This window comes from Notolepis coatsorum (assembly GCF_963971535.1).
Source record: "Notolepis coatsorum genome assembly, chromosome: 17".
NCBI classification, from domain to species: domain Eukaryota; kingdom Metazoa; phylum Chordata; class Actinopteri; order Aulopiformes; family Paralepididae; genus Notolepis; species Notolepis coatsorum.
This window is the reverse complement of record NC_140181.1, coordinates 44,580,558-44,603,777: the sequence shown is the minus strand read 5'-3', so window position 1 is coordinate 44,603,777 and position 23,220 is coordinate 44,580,558. Positions and strand designations below refer to the sequence as shown.

Sequence of the window (23,220 nt, the reverse complement as noted above, 5' to 3'; positions counted from 1 at the left end):
AGTGATGCAGGGTAAAAGACAGTAAGAAGACATGTCAGTGATGCAGGGTAAAAGACAGTAAGAAGACATGTCAGTGATGCAGGGTAAAAGACAGTAAGAAGACATGTCAGTGATGCAGGGTAAAAGACAGCAAGAAGACATGTCAGTGATGCAGGGTAAAAGACAGTAAGAAGACATGTCAGTGATGCAGGGTAAAAGACAGCAACACCACGTGTCAGTGATGCAGGGTAAAAGACAGCAACGCCACATGTCAGTGATGCAGGGTAAAAGACAGCAAGAAGACGTGTCAGTGATGCAGGGTAAAAGACAGTAAGAAGACATGTCAGTGATGCAGGGTAAAAGACAGCAACACCACATGTCAGTGATGCAGGGTAAAAGACAGCAAGAAGACGTGTCAGTGATGCAGGGTAAAAGACAGTAAGAAGACATGTCAGTGATGCAGGATAAAAGACAGCAACACTACATGTCAGTGATGCAGGGTAAAAGACAGCAACACTACGTGTCAGTGATGCAGGGTAAAAGACAGTAAGAAGACGTGTCAGTGATGCAAGGTAAAAGACAGCAACACTACGTGTCAGTGATGCAGGGTAAAAGACAGCAAGAAGACGTGTCAGTGATGCAGGGTAAAAGACAGCAACACTATGTGTCAGTGATGCAGGGTAAAAGACAGCAACACTACGTGTCAGTGATGCAGGGTAAAAGACAGCAACACTACGTGTCAGTGATGCAGGGTAAAAGACAGCAACACCACGTGTCAGTGATGCAGGGTAAAAGACAGCAACACTACGTGTCAGTGATGCAGGGTAAAAGACAGCAACACTCAGTGATGCAGGGTAAAAGACAGCAACACTACGTGTCAGTGATGCAGGGTAAAAGACAGCAACACTACGTGTCAGTGATGCAGGGTAAAAGACAGCAACACCACGTGTCAGTGATGCAGGGTAAAAGACAGCAACACTACGTGTCAGTGATGCAGGGTAAAAGACAGCAACGCCACGTGTCAGTGATGCAGGGTAAAAGACAGCAACGCTACGTGTCAGTGATGCAGGGTAAAAGACAGCAACACTACGTGTCAGTGATGCAGGGTAAAAGACAGCAACGCCACGTGTCAGTGATGCAGGGTAAAAGACAGCAACACTACGTGTCAGTGATGCAGGGTGAAAGACAGCAACACCACGTGTCAGTGATGCAGGGTAAAAGACAGCAACACTACGTGTCAGTGATGCAGGGTAAAAGACAGCAACGCCACGTGTCAGTGATGCAGGGTAAAAGACAGCAACACTACGTGTCAGTGATGCAGGGTAAAAGACAGCAACACTACGTGTCAGTGATGCAGGGTAAAAGACAGCAACACCACGTGTCAGTGATGCAGGGTAAAAGACAGCAACACTACGTGTCAGTGATGCAGGGTAAAAGACAGCAACACTCAGTGATGCAGGGTAAAAGACAGCAACACTACGTGTCAGTGATGCAGGGTAAAAGACAGCAACACTACGTGTCAGTGATGCAGGGTAAAAGACAGCAACACCACGTGTCAGTGATGCAGGGTAAAAGACAGCAACACTACGTGTCAGTGATGCAGGGTAAAAGACAGCAACGCCACGTGTCAGTGATGCAGGGTAAAAGACAGCAACGCTACGTGTCAGTGATGCAGGGTAAAAGACAGCAACACTACGTGTCAGTGATGCAGGGTAAAAGACAGCAACGCCACGTGTCAGTGATGCAGGGTAAAAGACAGCAACACTACGTGTCAGTGATGCAGGGTGAAAGACAGCAACACCACGTGTCAGTGATGCAGGGTAAAAGACAGCAACACTACGTGTCAGTGATGCAGGGTAAAAGACAGCAACGCCACGTGTCAGTGATGCAGGGTAAAAGACAGCAACACTACGTGTCAGTGATGCAGGGTAAAAGACAGCAACACTACGTGTCAGTGATGCAGGGTAAAAGACAGCAACGCTACGTGTCAGTGATGCAGGGTAAAAGACAGCAACACTACGTGTCAGTGATGCAGGGTAAAAGACAGCAACGCCACGTGTCAGTGATGCAGGGTAAAAGACAGCAACACTACGTGTCAGTGATGCAGGGTGAAAGACAGCAACACCACGTGTCAGTGATGCAGGGTAAAAGACAGCAACACTACGTGTCAGTGATGCAGGGTAAAAGACAGCAACGCCACGTGTCAGTGATGCAGGGTAAAAGACAGCAACGCTACGTGTCAGTGATGCAGGGTAAAAGACAGCAACGCTACGTGTCAGTGATGCAGGGTAAAAGACAGCAACACTACGTGTCAGTGATGCAGGGTAAAAGACAGCAACACTACGTGTCAGTGATGCAGGGTAAAAGACAGCAACACTACGTGTCAGTGATGCAGGGTAAAAGACAGCAACACTACGTGTCAGTGATGCAGGGTAAAAGACAGCAACGCCACGTGTCAGTGATGCAGGGTAAAAGACAGCAACACGATGTGCCAGTGGGGCCACGGTGTGCTGGTCTATAGAACTGTCCGCACACCACTCAATCTTCTGTCCATGTGTATAGCATGTACATATAATATGGCTCATCATGAATGCTGATCAAAGGAAATGGGTGGATCAAAGAGCTGATCCAACTCTTGAAAACCTACCTGTTCTCCTTGGCCTTCCCCCCTACTTAACTACCACTAGACCCCTGACCCTTCTATCCTCTTTGTTTTACTGTGTCCTACCAGTTTTTATTACTTTCATTGCTTTATTATGTTTTTAATCTTATATCTTGCACCATATTGTTTGTTTTGTTGCTTTCATTGCTTTGCCATGTGTTTTTTTTTTTTTTTTTTCTTTCTTTTAATCTTATACCTTGCCTCACACTAATTTGTTTTTATCAACCTGCTTGTGAAGCACTTTGGTGTCAGCTACCGCTGCCTGGAAATGTGCTATACAAATAAAACTGACTTGACTTGACTTGACTTGACTTGACTAACGTGAAGGAATTATCCAACCACTGCTCCCCAGAACTGGAATATATAACCATCAAGTGTCGTCCTTTCTTCCTCCCGAGGGAGTTAACGGCGATCGTCCTGATCGGAGTGTATATTCCACCGCAAGCCAGCAACAAGGTTGCGCTCTCCAGACTACACAACGAGGTAAATAGAATACAAGTGGCAAATGTTAACGCCGCCATTTTAGTGCTGGGTGATTTCAATAGCGCCAATCTGAGAAAGGTATTACCTGACTTCTATCAGCATGTGACTTGCAACACCAGAGGCGGTAACATCCTAGATCACTGTTACACGCAATTTAAAGGTGGCTACAAGGCTCATTCTGATAGTGGCTTTGGTAAATCAGATCACGCGTCAATCTTTCTTTCACCAAAGTACAAACAGAGAATTAAAAGTACTCCTGTAGTCTCGCGAGAGGTGCAGAAATGGGATTTGACGTCAGAGGAGACGCTCCGGTCTGTGTTTCACGGCACAGACTGGAATGTGTTCCGCGACACAGATAACATTAATGTCTACACGGAGACAGTGCTGGACTATGTTTGTACTAGGGTGGAAGAAACAATCCCCACTACCACAATGAGAGTTTACCCAAATCAAAAACCCTGGGTAGACAAATCCGTCCGTGAAGCTCTGAGAGAGCGCACCAAAGCATACAACGACGGCCTAGTGGCAGGCAACATGAATGACCACAAGGTGGCGCGATACAACGTAAGGAGGACAGTGTCAGAGGCCAAACGGCGCTACAGGATAAAATTGAACTCCAGTTTGAACAAGCTGACTCTAGAGCTATGTGGCAGGGGCTCAAAACGATGACAGACTACAAAGGCGCCTCCCTCAAACTGAACAGTGACATCTCCTTAGCAAATGACCTCAATACCTTCTATGCGAGGTTTGATGCTGGTAATAACAACACCAGCTCACAAGCCACGGCAATGGGGGGGGGGGGTCGGCTGCTGATGGAGGCGCAGTGTTCAGGGTAACAGAGCATGAGGTGAGGCGGACCTTTAAAAAAGTGAATATCAGGAAGGCAGCAGGTCCGGACGGCATCCCCGGCCGCGTCCTAAAAGTCTGTGCCGACCAACTGGCCCCAGTATTCACTGACATATTTAACCTGTCCTTAGAACAGGCTGTCATCCCCACCTGCCTGAAGAAGTCCACTATTATCCCTGTACCCAAAAAATCCAAGCCTGCTTGCCTCAACGACTACCGCCCTGTAGCTCTCACCTCCATAGCCATGAAGTGCTTTGAGAAGCTAGTAAAGGGCTACATCTGCTCCTCCCTCCCCATCAACATGGACCCCCTGCAATTTGCATACCGCCCCAACAGGTCCACGGAGGACGCCATAGCCCATGTGCTGCACACAGCAGCATCACACCTGGACAAGAGGCAGGGGAACTATGTGAGAATGCTATTCATCGACTACAGCTCGGCATTCAATACCATAGTCCCCTCCATACTCATAGCCAAGCTCAGGGACCTGGGCTTGGGCTATGACCTCTGCCAGTGGGTCTTGGACTTCCTGACTGGCAGACCCCAGGTGGTGAGAACTGCACCTCCTCATCCATCACCCTCAACATAGGGGCCCCCCAGGGCTGTGTTCTGAGTCCCCTCCTCTACTCCCTGTACACACACGACTGTGTGGCTCAGCGGAGTAGCAATACAATCATCAAATTTGCTGACGACACAGTGGTGGTGGGCCTGATCTCTGCCAACGACGAGAGGGCCTACCTGGAAGAGGTCAAGGTCCTGGCGGGATGGTGCCAGGAAAACAGCCTCTCCCTGAACATCAGCAAAACAAAGGAGATGATTGTGGACTTCAGGAGGTCGGGGGTCAAGGACTACAGCCCCCTCAGCATCGACGGGGCACCGGTTGAGAGAGTCAACAGCTTTAAGTACCTCGGAGCCTACATATCCGAGGACTTGACATGGACCACACACATTGACAGTGTTGTGAAGAAGGCACGACAACGCCTCTACTTCCTCAGGCGCCTAAGGAAGTTCCAAGTCAGTCAGAAGATCCTTAAGAACTTCTACTCATGTACAATAGAGAGCATCTTGACCGGCAACATCACCTCCTGGTTTGGGAATAGCACTGCACAAGACCGAAGCAGACTACAAAGAGTGACACGTTCAGCCGAACGCACAATTGGAGGGGGGCTCCCCACCCTCCAGAACATTTACAACAAGCGTTGCACGGGCAAGGCTAAGAGAATCATTAAAGACTCCAGTCACCCGAACAACTGCCTCTTTCAACTGCTGCGGTCAGGCAAGCGATACCGGAGTCTCAAGGCGAGCACAGAAAGACTCAGAAGAAGCTTCTATCCCCAGGCCATCAGGCTGCTAAACGAACAATGAATGAACACTACACAACAACAACCACCAAACGCACATAGCACACACATCCACACGCACACACTCACTTTAAACAAACACACTGTAGCACCCACTCCACACACTTTATAGCACACACCCACTTTAAACAAACACACTGTAGCACCCACTCCCCACACTTTATATTTATTGATGAAGGATTGCACTACAACTCGTACACCTTACTGTAAATTGTACCTAAAATTGTACCTCATCCCATTTCTGCTTTGCACTAGATAGTACTGTACATTAGTACACTGCATAGTATTGTATATTATATGGTAACTCAGAACATTGTACATATGTCTATACCGAACACTGTGACCTCATTTTCTTCTTCTAAATTACATGCTATATTATGTTATTTGATACTATCTTGTCTAGCACAGTCTCTGGAGCGTAACAGTAAGAAGCATTTTGTATGAAAGTATTCTGTACTTCTGTATGACAACTATTAAAGAACTTGAACTTGATATGTCTGGACTCTGAAAGGACAACGGATGCCTTGCAATTCCTACAAATTCCCCTCATGTGAAGCGAAAAAGAAAAGATTATCTATTTTCTGTCTTGTGTTGGTGGAGCAGACAAGAACAGCTATTTGGCTATCGGCAACAAGTACAGAGATCAAAGTTCTACTATGAGTTTAGGCCAGATTCTGTTTGATACATGCAAAGATAAATTATTTGAGCAAATATATATTATATTTGCAAAAGTGCAAAAAGGCATTCCTCTGATATAAACACATCTGTTTTATATCAAAGATTTACTTAGACTCATTAGGAACACCTGCTTAACTGCTGACTCACAGGAAGCATGACATTAATTGCGTTAAGCGTTCGGAGATGATTTATGCTGAATTGTTGAAATATATGAATGGTGAAATACACACAGGAAAATACACAAACCTGCTCAATAAACAACTCACAATAAAAGAAAACTCCTTCATGCCCTGTGAAGGAGCCCCTCTCATTTTCATTCACCAAAAGACTCTCATCCTACTAACTTCACTTTAGAATCTGGAATGAAATATGGTTAGCCCAGCTGCAAGCAGAGTATTATAGCTCATTTTGATTACTCCCACATTTTAAATCTCATGTAGAATTAACTTTATTTGAAAATGGCTTAATGAAAAACATTCTCCAGGCCACGTTCACATCTGAAAGTCCATGGATAGTCCGGATTTTCTGGTGGACCAAATGTGAGAATGATACATTGTTTGATTTTGGTTTGCGTTCACACTGCCCTTTTTTGAGCAAACCTAATTTGTAGTTGAGTTGAGAGCGAGAGAGAGCGAGAGGCAGCTAACACTAGCTGTTTAGCCAGTTAGCTTGGCAATAGACCTGGGGAGTGTTTTGTAAGTTTTATTCATGGCTTCATGAAAACAAAGATGGCGGCAAATGCTGCGACAACTAGTCAACAACAAGGATACAAACGGTGGAGTGGTTGTGCTCTCATGATGGTTGTGCTCTCATGATGGTTGTGCGCTCATGATGGTTGTGCTCTCATGATGGTTGTGCTCTCATGATTGGTCCATATACTGCAAATTATTGGCGAGGCTTAAGGTGCTTTAGACTCTTTTTTGTATCACAAACAGTACTGTATTTGTAAATCTGGTATGTCATAAATGTATAGATGTAGCAGTACTGTCTATCTGTATGTCATGTATGTGATATATGTTATGATGAATTGAAAATGGGGGACCCTGATGTAAACAAGACGAAAGTCTTTCTCTGGTCTGCATCCCCTTAACAATTGTGTGTATTGAGCCATACTGTATTGTACCCATTCTGCAATCTGTTAATAAAATGTTCAATCAATCAATACTCCCATGGTCGAGAGGACAGAGCGCAGAGCGGACTCTGCGAGGTCCGCGCGGAGACTTTGAGCTTTCATAGTCGAGCGTACCTCCACGGACGAATTTTCTACATGTTTCGCGCCAGTTTACACAATTCTTCCCACGCTGTTCAACTACTGTCATGTCATCGTCATCCGATGTCAAAATAAAGAGTCTATGTTATCTCCGTTTCCAGTATTTCGAAATAAAACGGGCAGTTTTACACACTTCCATTTAGAAAAGCCATTCAAACATCTCAAGTTTCTTCAGATGATGAAAAAAGACATGGTCCAAATGTATATGAATTGGAATGGGTGACGATTAGCGATAGTAAAACTAAATTTAGCGTCATCTACCTGCCAACGTTTTACCGGACCAATCCTACCCATTTAATCATGATCCTGCCCTACTCTCACTTGGCACGGAGCGAGTGGTCAGAGTAAAATGCAGATCGGCGTCACATTAAATGCAGGTCGATGTCAACCAAAATGCAGAGCAGCCTTTTATGTGACACCAAGTGAGCGGCGCGGACGTCCGCGCATTAGAAAATTGGAGCTTCGCACTTGGAGTCAGTTTATTTTTCTTTTTTTTAAATCTTTTTCCCCCTCCTTCTTTTTCCGATTTTTCTCCCATCCCACTGTTAGTCGTTATGCCAATTCCCAACCCCCTTCCTGGTTGTTGCGCACTTTCCCCTACTGTTGGTCCGAGAGGCCGGAGACTGTCACATGCTTTTTTCCTGTGTGCTTGTGTGTGGAGAGTTCAGTGTTCTGTGGCACTCAGTGTTCAGTGTTCAAGGCTCTGATGGCCTGGGGGAAGAAGCTGAGCCGAAGCCTCTCTGTCCTAGTAGCTGGGGTTCGCAGGTGTCTGCCTGACCTCAGCAGCTGGAACAGGCTGTTGTTGGGGTGGTGAGGGTCTTTCATTATTCTGCAGGCTCTGGATTTGCACCTCTTGTTGTATAGAACCTGCAGGGGAGGTAGTGCAATACCCGTGGTATGCTCGGCTGAGCGCACCACTCTCTGTAGGGCCTTCTTGTCCTGTGCCGTGCTGTTTCCATACCATGCAGTGATGTTTCCAGTCAAGATGCTCTCTACAGCTCCGGAGTAGAAGGACTGGAGTATCTTCCCAGATACTCTGAACTTCCTTAACTGTCTCAGGTGGTAGAGGCGCTGCTTCGCCTTTTTTACGACTGTGTCTATGTGTGTTGACCATGTCAGATCCTCTGAGATGTGGACCCCCAGGTACTTAAAGCTGCTCACCCTGTCCACGGTAGCCCCGTTTATCCTCAGTGGTGTGTGTGTCTCCTGCTGTCCTCTCCTATAATCCACGATCAGCTCCTTGGTTTTACCAATGTTCAGGAGCAGGCTGTTGTCCTGGCACCAGCGTTCCAGTACCTCAACCTCCTCCCGGTAGGCCTTCTCGTCGTTGTCCGAGATCAGCCCCACCACCACTGTGTCGTCTGCAAACTTCACTATGGAGTTGGAGCTGAACTTGGCCACACAATCGTGTGTGTAGAGTGAGTACAGCAGGGGGCTCAGAACACAGCCCTGGGGGGACCCGATGCTCAGGGTGATGGTGTTGGAGGTCTGACCCCTCACCCTGACCGCCTGGGGTCTTTCACTCAGAAAGTCCAGTACCCAGGCGCTCAGAGCGGAGCTCAGACCCAGCTCAATCAGCTTGTCCACCAGTCTGGTGGGGACTATGGTGTTGAACGCTGAGCTGTAGTCAATGAACAACAGTCTCACATAGCCCCCCTTCTGGCGGTCAATTGGTTGTAAATAATTAAATAATCGATCCCCGCCGTGAAAGATTATGAGCCTACCTACCCTCTTCAAGAATTGTTCTTTGATAGGGAGGGGGGTTATAATCTGAGGGGAGAACACAATTTAAAGGTGCTAAACGTACGCACTACCATGAGAAAACACTGCATCTCAATATGTGGAGTGAAACTGTGGAACAGTCTAAATGTGGTGCTAAAGCAATGTCCAAACATGAGACAATTCAAACTGATGTATAAGGAAATTATGTTCACAAGGTACAGGGATGAAGAAGGGACTTGATATTCACGGGTGTTTACATTTTTATTTTGTTTTCTATTTTATTTTATTTTATACATATATAGTTTTTGTTTTTTGTTTTGCATATATATATATATATTTTTTTTTCTTTTCTTTTCTTTTCTTTTTTATGTTTAAAATAGTACACTCATTTGAGTAGTGGAAAAGGGGTAGGATTAAATAAGTGTATACTTCTTCCTACTCCTTTTCGAACATGCAGATTGAGTTGTTTTTCTTTTTTGTTATTGTTTGTTGTATTCATTGCATGTTCGAAATAAAGACTTCAAATCAAATCAAATCAAATCAAAAGGGTGGCTAAAAAGGGGGGAAATCACAGGTGGAAGCTCACTCCCCAGGACTATAGCTCCATGCCCTGGGCTCCAGTGGCTGTAAGGTCGGAGATGATTGAAATTCTCAGCCTTGATTTAGGGAAACATCGGCCATCACCCTGCTTCTTTGACTCTGCTATGATATGCCATGTTTTCCATGTGTGGTACATGTAACGCTGTATGCAAACTTGTTTTGGTTATCTAAAGTGGCCGATAGACCTGTGGTTGTGGCAGGTACTCACAGAGAGGCAGAAGGTCCACGGTCTTTACCTCCTGGTGTTGCTGCTCACTGATGACTTTGAGCTTTTTATGTTGATGTTCTCGTACACACTCGACGAATCGTCGTTCGTCACCCTGCACCACACACCCACACACACACATGCACACGCACACACATACACACACACACACAGAGACAAGACGTAATCACGATTGAACGACTGATGAAATAACCACAAAAAAAAAAAAAAACATCCTGATTTGAGTCATTTTCATTTTTATTGAAGTGAAAGTTGACATGGTTCTCTATATTGTGAGTATGTTTCATGACTCTAAGCACCCAGTAAAGGTATGCAATGTAGTTTCTGACCACTAGTTGATGAAATTGGCACTATAGAGTAGGGATGTCCGATATTATCGGCCTACCGATATTATCGGCCGATATCGGCATTAAAATGTGATATCGGAAAATATCGGTATCGGTTTTCAATTTTTTTTATTTATTTAATTTTTTTTTTTTACATTTCTATAGAAATGATGTCCGATATTATCGGCCTACCGATATTATCGGCCGATATCGGCATTAAAATGTGATATCGGTTGATATCGGTATCGGAAATTAAGAGTTGGACAATATCGGTATATCGGTATCGGTAAAAAAGCCAATATCGAGCATCCCTACTATAGAGCATAGTAGGTGAAAAGGGGTCCCTGAAAACTGTGCGTCACGTGTTCTTCCAGCACGAGCATGTACAACACGAGCACGGGGACGACGAAGAGCGTAAACATGCCCTTGTCTTTCATATTGATCTTCCTCTTCCTCTGTTGACTGTCAGTCAAAGGAGGTCGGACTCATTACAACTTCGCCAAAACCAAAAGTGAAACTTGACACGGATGGAATATAAACATTACAAGGTCAAAGAGAACGGTGTGAAGGGACTGTGCAAAGGTTACATGAGGTAGGACATGTATTCAGCTTGTAGACTATAGAACAACAACAGAAAACTCTTTCTATTTGGGTGGAAATGTGAAGATGTGAAGAGATACAAGGTTCCTACTGTATCTGATGGCAGTGAAAATCTATCCATCCATCTGTTCCTCCACAATAACTACTTCCCCTATCCACTCTCACACATATCCCCACACTATAAACAGCCTCTCGCTAATTAATTTGCTTTGCAAGTGATTGAGAGGTAATGAGTTCAAATTTGTCCTCGTGTGAACAGGGGGACACTAAATCCTATTGTTGTGTTAACAGCTCAATTAAATGGCATAGCCCAAAAGATTTACAGAGGGGTAATGTTGGTAAAATATTGTCTTCAAGTTAATGAATGTTTTTTTTATCTACTTAGTACAGCGAATAGGGATTTACATTTACATTTTTAGGAATTTAACCTCTTAACTCATTCCCCGCCAACAACGAGTTTACTCGTTATTGGGTGCCGCCATGCGTTGAACGCCAACAACGAGTAAACTCGTTATTTGGTCAGTTTTTCTTTTTTTCTGATTTTAATATTCTATTTAATGTCACGGACATGTATGTTGCCGTTAAAAGGCATACTGGGACCCCAAGGGTGCAGTACCGGCCAGATCCGGCTAGGTGGCAGTATCGAGAGTGCAGTAAACCCTGTTCCAGACCATGTGTTACATTTAAATCCCTCCGGGCGCTAAATTTAGACGGAGCCGAGTAAATCGCTTCATCCGACCACTTCGAAATGCATCTGGCACACTCTATCCATAAGTTGTGCCAAATTATGTCCGGGACCAGATGGACACCAATACTGGAAATCGCGATCAGACAATTGGAATATTATTTTTGGAATACCCCCGATCTACTATCTGACATCAATTTCAGCTTGATCCAACAATGTTTTCATATCGATCCAGCTGATCAGTGTCTGTAGTGTTCAACACAAATGCCGTTACTAGCAATCAAAGCATAAAAAACGACCCCCCCCCCCCTCTTTCATGCATTCATGATGAAACATAATACCTATTATATACATTTGATTTGGAAATAGTAGCGTGTCCAGGCAAGAAACGCCAACGCTTATAGTAGAATACACGTAGCGCCCTATAAACGAGCTTTTCAGGAATTATCCCAGATCAATCCTAAACTATACTTATATATATATATATCATAATTATATATCACTATATTCACCACGGGATAACGCGCGAACGTATGCATGAATTTCTTTTCTATTTTTTCCATGTTCGACGGAAGAAAGTCACTGTCAAATGACTATAGTATTGTCTGTCTCCATAGCTATAATATAGAATATAGATATAGCTCTACAAACAAGGTGACGCACTCCTATCGTTAAAGCGTGGCATAGCTAGAATGGGACCAGGCTAATCCATTGCACTGAATGAGTTAAGCCCTAGCCATATTTTCAGAAAATCCCAAGTGAATGGAAAATTGCTCCACTTCTACAAGGCCCATTTGCATGTTGTATCTAGGGACATCTATGGACCTCAGAGAATGTATTCCCAATGTCAGAAATATTGTGTCTATTACTATGCTGCCCCCCCCCCCTCCATCTTTGACTGTGAATAACATCATGCTAACATTGACCAACTTTTTTTTATTCAGTACCTTCTTGAGATCAAGTGTACAAAAAATCTACGCCAATGAGACAAAGATTATTTACAGGGCATTTTGTAGATACAGTACTGAATTTTGCCCGATATAGGGCAGCAAAGACCGTGAATGAAATCTACTGTATAATATAATATATAATAATACGTTTTTCCTTTGATCCCCGTTCTAAACGATCATCCGGATTACTCTAGCCGTCCCTGGCTCATTTGCCTACGTTGGAATTGCAATGCCGATCGAATCTCACCAGGTGGCAGTATCGCCTACCTTTTGAACTCTGATAGAAAGGGATCAGTAGAGACAATGAATGAGGTGGACTATCGAGGCTCGCTCTGAGGGGGAGGAGCTCTTGCAAAGCTATCGCTAGCAGATCTGCTCACGTCAAAACCTATAGTTTCCTGTAAACACGTGTAATTACATATAAACGAGTAATCGCGATCGCCGATGGGATCATTGGAATTATTCTTTTTGGAGTACCTTCTGGCTAAGGTAAGGACCCCCTATGTCTATTTTACCGAACCTGAAACATGTTTCTGTAGCGATCACAGTGTCTTACTTTACCGGACCTAAACCAAGTGTTTTTTTCGGGGTAAGACTACCCCCCCCCCCCCTTGATGTTTTTGCGAAGGCACATGTGTACATGGTATATACCTTTGATTTGGTAGTATTTGGGGTTTCAGGGGATCAACCATAACGGTTTGGGTTTATTGCATATCACACGTTTTATCTCGCGATCTATGGGATTATTTTGGAAATGGGCGATGTTTAGCGTGTAACAAACTACAGTGTGTAGAAATTAGCTGATTAGTCAGTAATGGACTATGAACAATGCCTGTAAAATGAGCCATACTATTGTCTCCGTAGCTATAATACAGAACACACGATGGGTCTACAAACATCGCTAAAACGGTCATTAACGCTGGCGCCATTTAGTAAAGCAGTCAATGTTAAATAGTCATGAAAGCAGTGGCTCAGTGGTCAGTGCCAGTGGCCATTTAAAGGAACATGCCAACATTATGGGAAATACACTTACCGCCCTCTCCAGAGTCAGACAAGTAGATAGATAACAATTTCCTCTTTGTGCATTCAGTAGCAGGCTATCTGGCTGCAAGCTAGCATAGTTTGGCACAAATGAATGGAAGCAGATACGGACCACTAGCCTAGCTTAAAACTCCGGGAGAGGTGGTTTTGGCCAACAGCTAGGCTAGCTGGTCAGTATCCACTTCCATTTATTTGTGCTAAGCTAGGCTAGCTTGCAGCCGGATGTTGCATAATGTTGGTGTGTTCCCTAAGTTCGTTTAACTTGCTGTGCGAGGTGTGTTGCCCCTCGTCCAGAGTAAGTGTTGTGTACTCACACAGATGAAGAGCGCGAGGACGACATGTTGGGCTTGGACCTGGAGTTGGTCATCTGTGGATATTTGATGTTGGAGTACTCCCTCTCCATGGTCTTACTCCTCTGTAAAAGTGACCACAAGGTAACAGGTAGAAATCAGCTCACGAGAGACGAGGCCTATAGTAGCATGTGTCCAGTGGTGAAAAAAAAGTACACAAAACCCATGATTTCAATGAATGTAGAAATACCCTGATAGAATAGTACTCTGGTAAAAGTTTGCTATTGAATGTAGTCTTAATAAGTAAAACTCTCTTTGTACAATGATTGGGAGCGTCTTATACAATTTCTGGGTCCTTGACATGAAAACAAACTTGGTACCACTGCCATAAATGACACATGGGACTTGACAGGTTGATAGCTAGAAGTCTTATGTAACGGGATATGAATTTAATTTATTTATCTTATTTTATGTTATTAATCAGGGTAATTTTTACATTTCCACCTCTTTTTCAAATGGACCCTGGTCAAGAAGGCAGCATACAGAAAGTTTCACATAATAAGAACATTAAAACAAACACAAATTAAAAAAATAAACCATAGTAAAAGCACACAAATATTAAAAGTAGAGAAAATGTCACATTTTAATGAAAAAGACTACTTTAAAAACATGAGCAGTCCATAGCAAGCAGGTGTCCAGTTTTTTCTTTAAAATGCAGGACTCTAGCTTTAAATGTTTTTGTAATCAGTTCCAGGAGAATGGAGCAGCATAGCTTCCCAAATGCAGTTCTGATAGTGGGAACCTGATATGAGATAGTTTTGCGCATTGCTTCAGAGTCTTTTTTTTTTATCCACTTTTTCTCCCATTTTTCTATATTTTCTCCCATCCCAATTTCGTATCATCCAATTCAACCCTCCCCTGTCACGAACGCTGTTTCTTGCCTCCCACAAGCCGGCTGCAATGTGGACTAAGTCATACATAGCACAAGTCCCCTCCGGTACTTGAGGTAACAGCAGTCGCATCTTTTCACCTGCGCAGCTCGATCTCTCAGTGGCGAGGAGTAACGCGTGGGAGGCTCACGCTGCCCCCGACACTTCCTGATTCTACTGCGCAGGCGCACCAACCGACCTGTAGGAGTCGCTGTCCACAACACCCGATCCCCACCCATCAGTTTCCCACCCCCTAATACGGCCAATGTGTATTAGTACGGACGACCAGCTAAACTGAAAGCAAATGTGGAGCGCTGGGCTCGAACAGGCAAGCCCAGCGTCTCCAGATTTCGTGGCGAGTGCCTTGCCCACTACGCCATGTAGCCACCCTCAGAGTCTTTAAAAAGATACACAAAACGTACTATGGACAATACAGATATGCATCATTTATAACAGTAAAGGAAGATATACATACGTACGCCATAAATGTGTCATTCCCTCTTATACAATGCTAATATTCTACACCTAATTACATACTGTACATTCTAAGCCAGTGGTTCCAGCTGTGCGCTATAAATCCCACTTTGTAGGCCTCTTAAGATATCAGTCGGGCTGTGAGGCCTCAAGAGAATTGGAGCCAAAGGAATTCTATTCAAATGAAACTGACGACTCTGCACAAAATTTCATTCCAACTATTATTAGATGTTATCTCTAATGACGCCATAATGGGAGGCCAGATAGGCCAATATGCAGCTCTGTTGCTTTGTTGATGGCGATCTCTGAAGCTGTGTGTGTGTGCGTGTGCGTGTGTGTGTGTGTGTGTGTGTGTGTGTGTGTGTGTGTGTGTGTGTGTGTGTGTGTGTACTCGCTGCAAGACTCTGCCGTCAGCTGAATATGCTCAGAGCTCGCTAGAGTTTCTCTGCTCCTAGATCTTCAGAGACATAAGGTCCCCCTGGTGTGTGAATCGGTTCCCAGTTTCCTGGACTTGGAAGCAGAAACCCAGTGGTGAGCTGGACACTCTCCTGGCTTAATGACTTAATGATTTTAAGAATTCCTGTATGCTCCTGTGTGACAACACTCATCAAATGTTTGTGTGAGCTCTTACACCCAAATCAGGTTCATATCCTAGCATTGCTAGCGAAGGTCTGAACCGGATTTACAGTCTCATTTGGGTATAAGAGCTCACACAAGCATTTTATATCAGACCCCCATTCATTGTCTATGGAGCAGCCCCAGATTTTACATCCCAGTGACATCACCGATTGGAGGGTTCTCTCTCTGATTTATAGCTTTAGGAGAGACTGGTGTGTGTTCACCAATACTGACTGGACTGTCCTGGGGCACAGGAAGAAGAACATGTGAATTCTTAAAAAATAGTCAGACTGGTCCCGCTTCTGGAGGTCAATAACGGACAAACTTTCAGATCTGTGTGGCTTAACTATCCCATTCACAGCTGTTACGCTACTCCTGAACGATATAACGACACTACCTGCGTCCGTTCAACTAAAAAGGGTTGTCCTAGCGGGTGTCACAGCAGCGAAGAAGCTAATAGCAATGAGATGGAAGGAGCCTGAGAAGCTTACAGTGATTAACTGGTCCCTAACACTATTGGATGTGATTTATCTGGAGATATCCACGGCGCGGGTGATTGGGGTGGGACAGGCAGGTATTGACCTGTGGTTTGCAGCAGCCGAAAAGGTCAGGACCGCCGTGTGCGGCTGAGCGGGGTTGAGGTGCGTGTTCGGGTGAGTCCGGCGGTCTCTTGGGAGGGGGAGGAGGAAATGTTTTGTCTGTCTTGTCTTTTGTCTTGTCATCTTGAGTTTAGCTGGGGATATTATGGGGGGGCAGCTATTTAACTATTTCTTCACTGTTCGGCCACTTTTACACAGTCTCTGTGAGTCTATGGAACACCTCTACAGGTTTTTGTTTTTTCATGAAGGTTCATTGCTCTGTTTTCGGGTCGTGTTCTCAAAAAATGGTCCTTGTGGTGGATTGGAGATGTACGTTTTATTAATATAGGGTCACACGGCCGGGAATCGGGGCTGAACACTGGGAAAGACCATTTATTAGATAGTACCCCTTGGAATTAAAATTTAGAAGGTTGAACTCTGTTTTCTTTTCTCTTTGTCTGTATAAATTGTTAGTCTGTATTATTATTGTTTTTGTTATTTTCTTGTGAAGTTCTATGTATTGTGATTGTGGTTAATGTGTTGTCTTGTTTCATGTGAATAATAATAAAAAAAAATTATCAAAAAAAATAAAAATAGTCAGACTGGTCTGTCTGTGGGCCATAGTTACTCTGGAGTGGACAGGAGGTCTCTAGCTCAGAGGCAGTGAAGGTCACAGAGGAGGGTTGTATCAGACCACTCTATCTCTGTGAGAGCAACTGTGAATGTTAATGGCAGAAAACATCTTCCACTGGAAAACAGCTGGAGGTCACCTCACAAGGATACAACAATAGAGACAAAAGCAACACTGGAATGTAGCCAGAATGAAAAAAAAAAGTGTGTGTGTGTGTGTTGACTGGGGGGTCGATCGCATTGTGCTTTTTCTGAGCTTTAAAATGCGAGGCATGATTGATTGATTGATTGAAAACTTTATTAACAGATTGCAGAATGGGTACAATACAGTACAGCTCAATACACACAATTGTTAAGGGGATGCAGACCAGAGAAAGACTTTCGTCTTGTTTCCACCAGGGTCCCCCATTTTCAATTCATCAGGACATATATGACATACATGACATACAGATAGTCAGTACTGCTACATCTATACATTTATGACATACCAGATTTGCAAATACAGTACTGTTTGTGATACAGAAGGAGTCAAGAAAAGGGAGTATATTCATTTGACGTAGAAACTGTACATTGGAGGAGGTTGGGTGGGGGGGGTTGGGTACACTGGGATATTGACAACCATACTGGGTAATTTACATTGGAGGTGGTTGGGGGGGGGGGGGGCACACTGTATAAGCAAGCAAAACTGTACATTGAGGGGGGGGAGACTCTGTACAAACAAACAAAATTGTACATTGGACTATTGACAAAACCATACTAGGTAAATGACTGTACATTGGAGGGGGTTGGGTTAGGATATTTACAGGGGCCAGTGTTGAATTGCAGTCTCCCGTAGGTGTCTCTTGAGAGAGGTTTTGAAAGTGGGTAGTGATCCACATTCCTTTACAGCTTTGGGTAGGGCGTTCCACATTGATGTGGCATAATTGCGAAACGTGTTTAGTCCCTTATTTGAGCCGAATCTGGGTTTAACATGATTTGTGGAGCTCCCTCTGGTGTTGTGATCGTGGTATTCACTGACCTTTGGGAAGTATTTTGCCATGTACATGGGTACCTTGGTCGTGTAGTGTATCTTGTAGACCAGGCCCATTGCAAGTTGCTGTACTCTGTCATCTACTCTAAGCCATCCTAGGTTGTCAAAGTGGGCAGGGGTGAGGTGGGTTCTAGGAGTAAGGTCAAGCAGTAGTCTGACCAGTTTGTTTTGAGATGTTTGTAATTTTGTTTTTAGCGCCTTTGAGGTGCTTTGGTACCATGAGGTGCAAGCATAGTCGTAGTACCCCTGAATGAGTGCTCCTGCCAGAGTCTTCAGGGTATTCTTGTTTACCAGAGAGGAGATCCGGTACAAGAATCGAGTTCGTTGGTTGACTTTTTTTATTACATTGGATGCCATTTTGTCACAGGAGAGATTAGCCTCTAGGATGGAACCCAGGTAGGTAATTTCATCTTTCCTTGTGACAATATTGTCACCCACTGTAACTGAGAAGCCGTCGGTCTTGCTGAGTTTGTTATTTGAACCGAAGAGAATGGACTCTGTTTTGCCCATGTGTAATGATAGTTTGTTATCAGCGAGCCATATGCAGATTCTGCCTAGTTCCGAGCTGAGGGTTTTTTCAACCTGTAACTTGTTCTTGTCAGAGACCAGCAGGGCTGAGTCGTCCGCAAACAGGAACTGGGGAGAACTAGGAGTAGCATCAGCAGTGCGCTCCTTTCATTGCTAGGCGTTGCAATGCATAACCAAGTTTCAAGTTCAAGTTTCTTTATTAGTTGTCATACAGAAGTACAGAATACTTTTATACAAAATGCTTCTTTCTGTTACGCTCCAGAGACTGTGCTAGACAAAAATAGATAAGTATAAAATAAAATAAGTATAGCAAGTAAAAAATATAAGTCACGTACGTAGACAGAAGTGTTCAGTATGTACATATGTACAATGTTCAATGCAGAGTAGAAGTAACTGAGTTACCATACAATATACTATGTACTAATATACAATATACTATATAGTGCAAAGCAGAAATGGGGTGAGGTACAATTTAGGTACAATTTACAGTAAGGTGTAATGAGGTATGGGTTGTAGTGCAAATTCTTTCCCAATAAATATAAAGTGTGTTTAGGTGTTCTAAAGTGTGTAAAGTGGGTGCTGCAGTGAGTTGTTTGTTTAAAGTGAGTGTGTGCGTGTGGATGTGTGTGCTGTGAGTGCATTTGATGGTTGTTACACTCCTCGTCCAATCAACAGTCATCTCCCGCCTCGACTACTGCAACGCACTGCTCGCTGGCCTCCCGGCCACTGCCACTAAGCCTATTCAACTCATTCAGAACGCAGCGGCCCGCCTGATCTCAAACCTACCGAAGTCGGCCCATGTCACCCCACTTCTTAGGGACCTGCACTGGCTCCCCATTGCTGCACGAATCCGCTTCAAGGCCCTCGACCTAGCATACCGTGCGGCAAAGGGAACCGCTCCCGCCTACCTCCGGTCAATGGTCTCTAACTACACACCCTCAAGACCCCTACGCTCTGCATCTTCTGGCCGCCTCAGACCTACTCCTATCCAAGCTCCGGGAGGGTCATCAGAGAGAAGTCGCCTATTCTCAGTCCTTGACCCACAATGGTGGAATGAACTACCCACCCCAGTTAGGACAGCCGAAACACGTCCAATCTTTCGCTGTCGACTAAAGACGCACTTCTTCAACCATTATCTGAATTAAAAAAAGAAAAAAAATCGAACCCTAACTAACCGTACTGTCATGCACTTGTCCTAATAAACTAACCTACACTGTAGCACTCAACACTTTGATGAACATTGTTGCTCAGCTGATAGAGTTGTGCCCTTACTGATGGCTTGTCGTACAGAACTTGTAAGTCGCTTTGGATAAAAAAGTCAGCTAAATGACTAAATGTAAATGTAAATGTTACATAGTGTTATTGTTCGTTGAGCATCCTGATGGCCTGGGGATAGAAGCTTCTTCTGAGTCTTTCTGTGCTTGCCATGAGACTCCGGTATCGCTTGCCTGACCGCAGCAGTTCAAAGAGGCAGTTGTTTGGGTGTCCTACATTTTGAGACTGGGACTGGCGTTATACGACCCCCCGTCGTGGAGAAAACAAACCTGGAATGAGGAGTGGTACTGCACGGTTTGTCCGGTTGAGCAGTTTCCTTTCTGTATGCGATTGTTAAACTGGCATAACCATCATGTCTATATCTAATGTGATTGCCCCCCTATGAGGGCCTTGGAAAAAAAAAGTCTGAGAACCAATCACTGTTCTAACCACACTAGTGGTCAATATGAATGCAGGTATGGGATTCTGGTCAGGAAAACAAAAACAAACCCTGTGAACTTTGGAAATTACTCAACAACCAACTAGGCTGCAGTAAAAAACTAAAAACCAGATTTACAAACATAATCATAAAGACAGAAAACACTCTCATCACAGACAAGCTGGATGTGGCCAATTACTTAAACGTTTTCTTTACAAACATAGCCATAACACTGGTTAATAAACTACCCTCCCACTCATTTTGGGGTAGAACACATCATAGCCTTCTACAAAAACCTAGGGGTCCGCAAAGACGACTTCAAACTTGAAATGGTAACAACAGATGAGGTACTCAAAAAACTGAGCGCCCTCCAACCTAACAAGGCCACTGACCACGACAATATACCCTCCAAATTCCTCAGAGACTCAGCAGCCACCATCACCCACATAATAAACCTCTCCATAAAACAGGGATACGTCCCCAAAGACTTCAAAATTGTGAGACTGACCCCCCAAAAAAGGCAGCAAATTCGACCCAGGCAACTACTGCCCTGTTTCTATTCTTACCTCCATCTACAAATTCCAATCTGGCTTCAGAACATCCCACTCCACTGACACATGCCTTCTCTATTTGAACGACCACATCAAACAAGAGGTGGACGCGGGCAAATACTGCGGCATGGTCATGCTGGACCTCCAAAAGGCTTTCGACACTGTCAATCACTCCATTCTGATTGACAAGCTAAAAGCAATTGGTTTTGATAGTTCATCAGTGAGCTGGATGCAATCCTACCTGGAGGGGAGAGAACATATGGTGGAGGTAAACGGTACACTACCCCCCTCCCCCTGCCAGTGAGCTGTGTTCCACAAGGAAGCATACTAGGACCGTTACTGTTCCTAATTTATGCAAATTACATGTCATCAGCTTGTGACTGCAACTTATTCCTGTGCGCAGACGACTCAGCCCTGCTGGTCTCTGACAGGAACAAGTTGCAGGTTGAAAAAGCCCTCAGCTCTGAACTCGGCAGAATCTGCACCTGGCTCGCTGATAACAAACTATCATTACACCTGGGTAAAACAGAGTCCATTGTCTTTGGATCAAATAACAAACTCAGCAAGGCCAACGGCTTCTCTGTTACAGTGGGTGACAATATTGTCACAAGGAAAGATGAAATTATATAGGATCCATCCTAGAGGCAAATCTTTCCTGTGACAAAATGGCAACCAATGTAATAAAAAAAGTCAACAAATGAACAAGATTCTTGTACAGGATCTCCTCTCTGGTAAACAAGAATACCCTGAAGACTCTAACAGGAGCACTCATTCAAGGGTACTACGACTATGCGTGCACCTCATGGTACCAAAGCACCTCAAAGGCACTAAAAACAAGATTACAAACATCACAAAACAAACTGGTCAGACTACTGCTTGACCTTACTCCTAAAACCCACCTCACCCCTGCCCACTTTGACAACCTAGGATGGCTTAGAGTAGACAACAGAGTACAGCAACTTGCAATGGGCCTGGTCTACAAGATACACTACACGACTAAGGTGCCCATGTACATGTCAAAATACTTCCCAAAGGTCAATGAATACCACGACCACAACACCAGAGGGAGTTTCACAAATCATGTTCAACCCAGATTCGGCTCAAACAAGGGACTAAACACGTTTCGCAATTATGCCACAACAATGTGGAACGCCCTACCCACAGCCATAAAATAATGTGAATCCCTACCCACCTTCAAAACCTACGGGAGGCTGCAATTAGAAACTGGCCCGGTAAATGTCCAACCCCCCCCCCCCCCCCCCCCCAATGTACAGTTTCCTCCCCCTCAAATGTATATATTCTCTTTTAGAAACTCTGTCTGTAAAAAACAGTAATGCATATTTGTATATCTTGTATGTCATAAATGTCTGGATGTAACAGTACTGTATGTCACGTATGTCATAAATGTTATGAATTGAAAATGGGGGACCCTGATGTAAACAAGACGAAAGTCTTTCTGCATCCCCTTAACAATTGTGTGTATTGAGCCGTACTGTATTGTACCCATTCTACAATCTGTTAATACAATTTTCAATCAATCAACGTATGGACACTGATTCACTGTCTGTATACCTGGGAGTGCAGAGCGTCCATCTAGCTACTCTGATTGGCCCATCAGTCACATCTAGCTGCTCTGATTGGCTCATCAGTCACATCAGTGAGTCGGACACTACTACACTGCCCATGGTGTGTGGGACAGAGTTATCCTGCACTGCTCTCAAACCTCAAGAGGCTGATTTATTGATTGATTGAAAACTTTATTAACAGATTGCAGAATGGGTACAATACAGTACGGCTCAATACAAACAATTGTTAAGGGGATGCAGACCAGAAAAAGACTTTCGTCTTGTTTACATCAGGGTCCCCCATTTTCAACTCATCAAAACATTTATGACATACATGACATACCGCTATACAGTACTGTTTCAGGCCACACCCCCTCAGCCTACTAATAGTTGGCAGTGTTCAGAGAGGGTGACCTAAAACACTTGTGTTAATGTGTGTCTTAACGAGTGGATATTCTTTCATGTGACTAGTGCAGCACCCATTCAGAACTGGCTGATTGCTTGGACCCTGGAAGTACAACCCTTTTTCTTTAGTTATGTGCCAAAATGTAAAGTTTGTTGTTATAGCGCCACCATCTGGCCAAATGGCAGCAAAAACACTGACTGCACTCCTCAGTGCAATTTTGTCCTTGATAACGTTTCACCAAAGGACTTTATGTTTTGTTAACGTTCCATTTTTTAAATGACCAGATGTTGCAAAGAATGCAATGATGCTGGTGGTGTCACTGATCTGCAATACTATGATGATGATTTTTCCTTTTTTTAAACTGCCGCTTAAAATTCTAAATCCCCTGCCTTATCAGAGAGAGAAATGTATAGGAGGAACCACAGACAAGGCTAGAATCAATCTATTAATAGTCTGGGGACTAGGGAGCAGCCAGAAGATACGTCATCTGTGAGAGGTC

General features: G+C 44.2%; 1 protein-coding gene across 2 annotated transcripts in view; it reads right to left on the bottom strand.

Annotated features, from left to right (window-relative positions):
• Positions 1–23,220, bottom strand: part of ptpn11b (protein tyrosine phosphatase non-receptor type 11b) — a 206,636-nt gene that overhangs the window by 3,025 nt on the left and 180,391 nt on the right. For both annotated transcript variants that reach the window (XM_084332718.1, XM_084332719.1), the window contains exons 14-15: positions 13,744–13,844; positions 9,810–9,921 (exon numbers count right to left, since the gene is read on the bottom strand). In XM_084332718.1, the coding sequence (XP_084188844.1) occupies positions 9,834–9,921; positions 13,744–13,844 (189 nt within the window). In that variant the 3' untranslated portion in view covers positions 9,810–9,833. The remainder of the gene's footprint in view (positions 1–9,809; positions 9,922–13,743; positions 13,845–23,220) is intronic.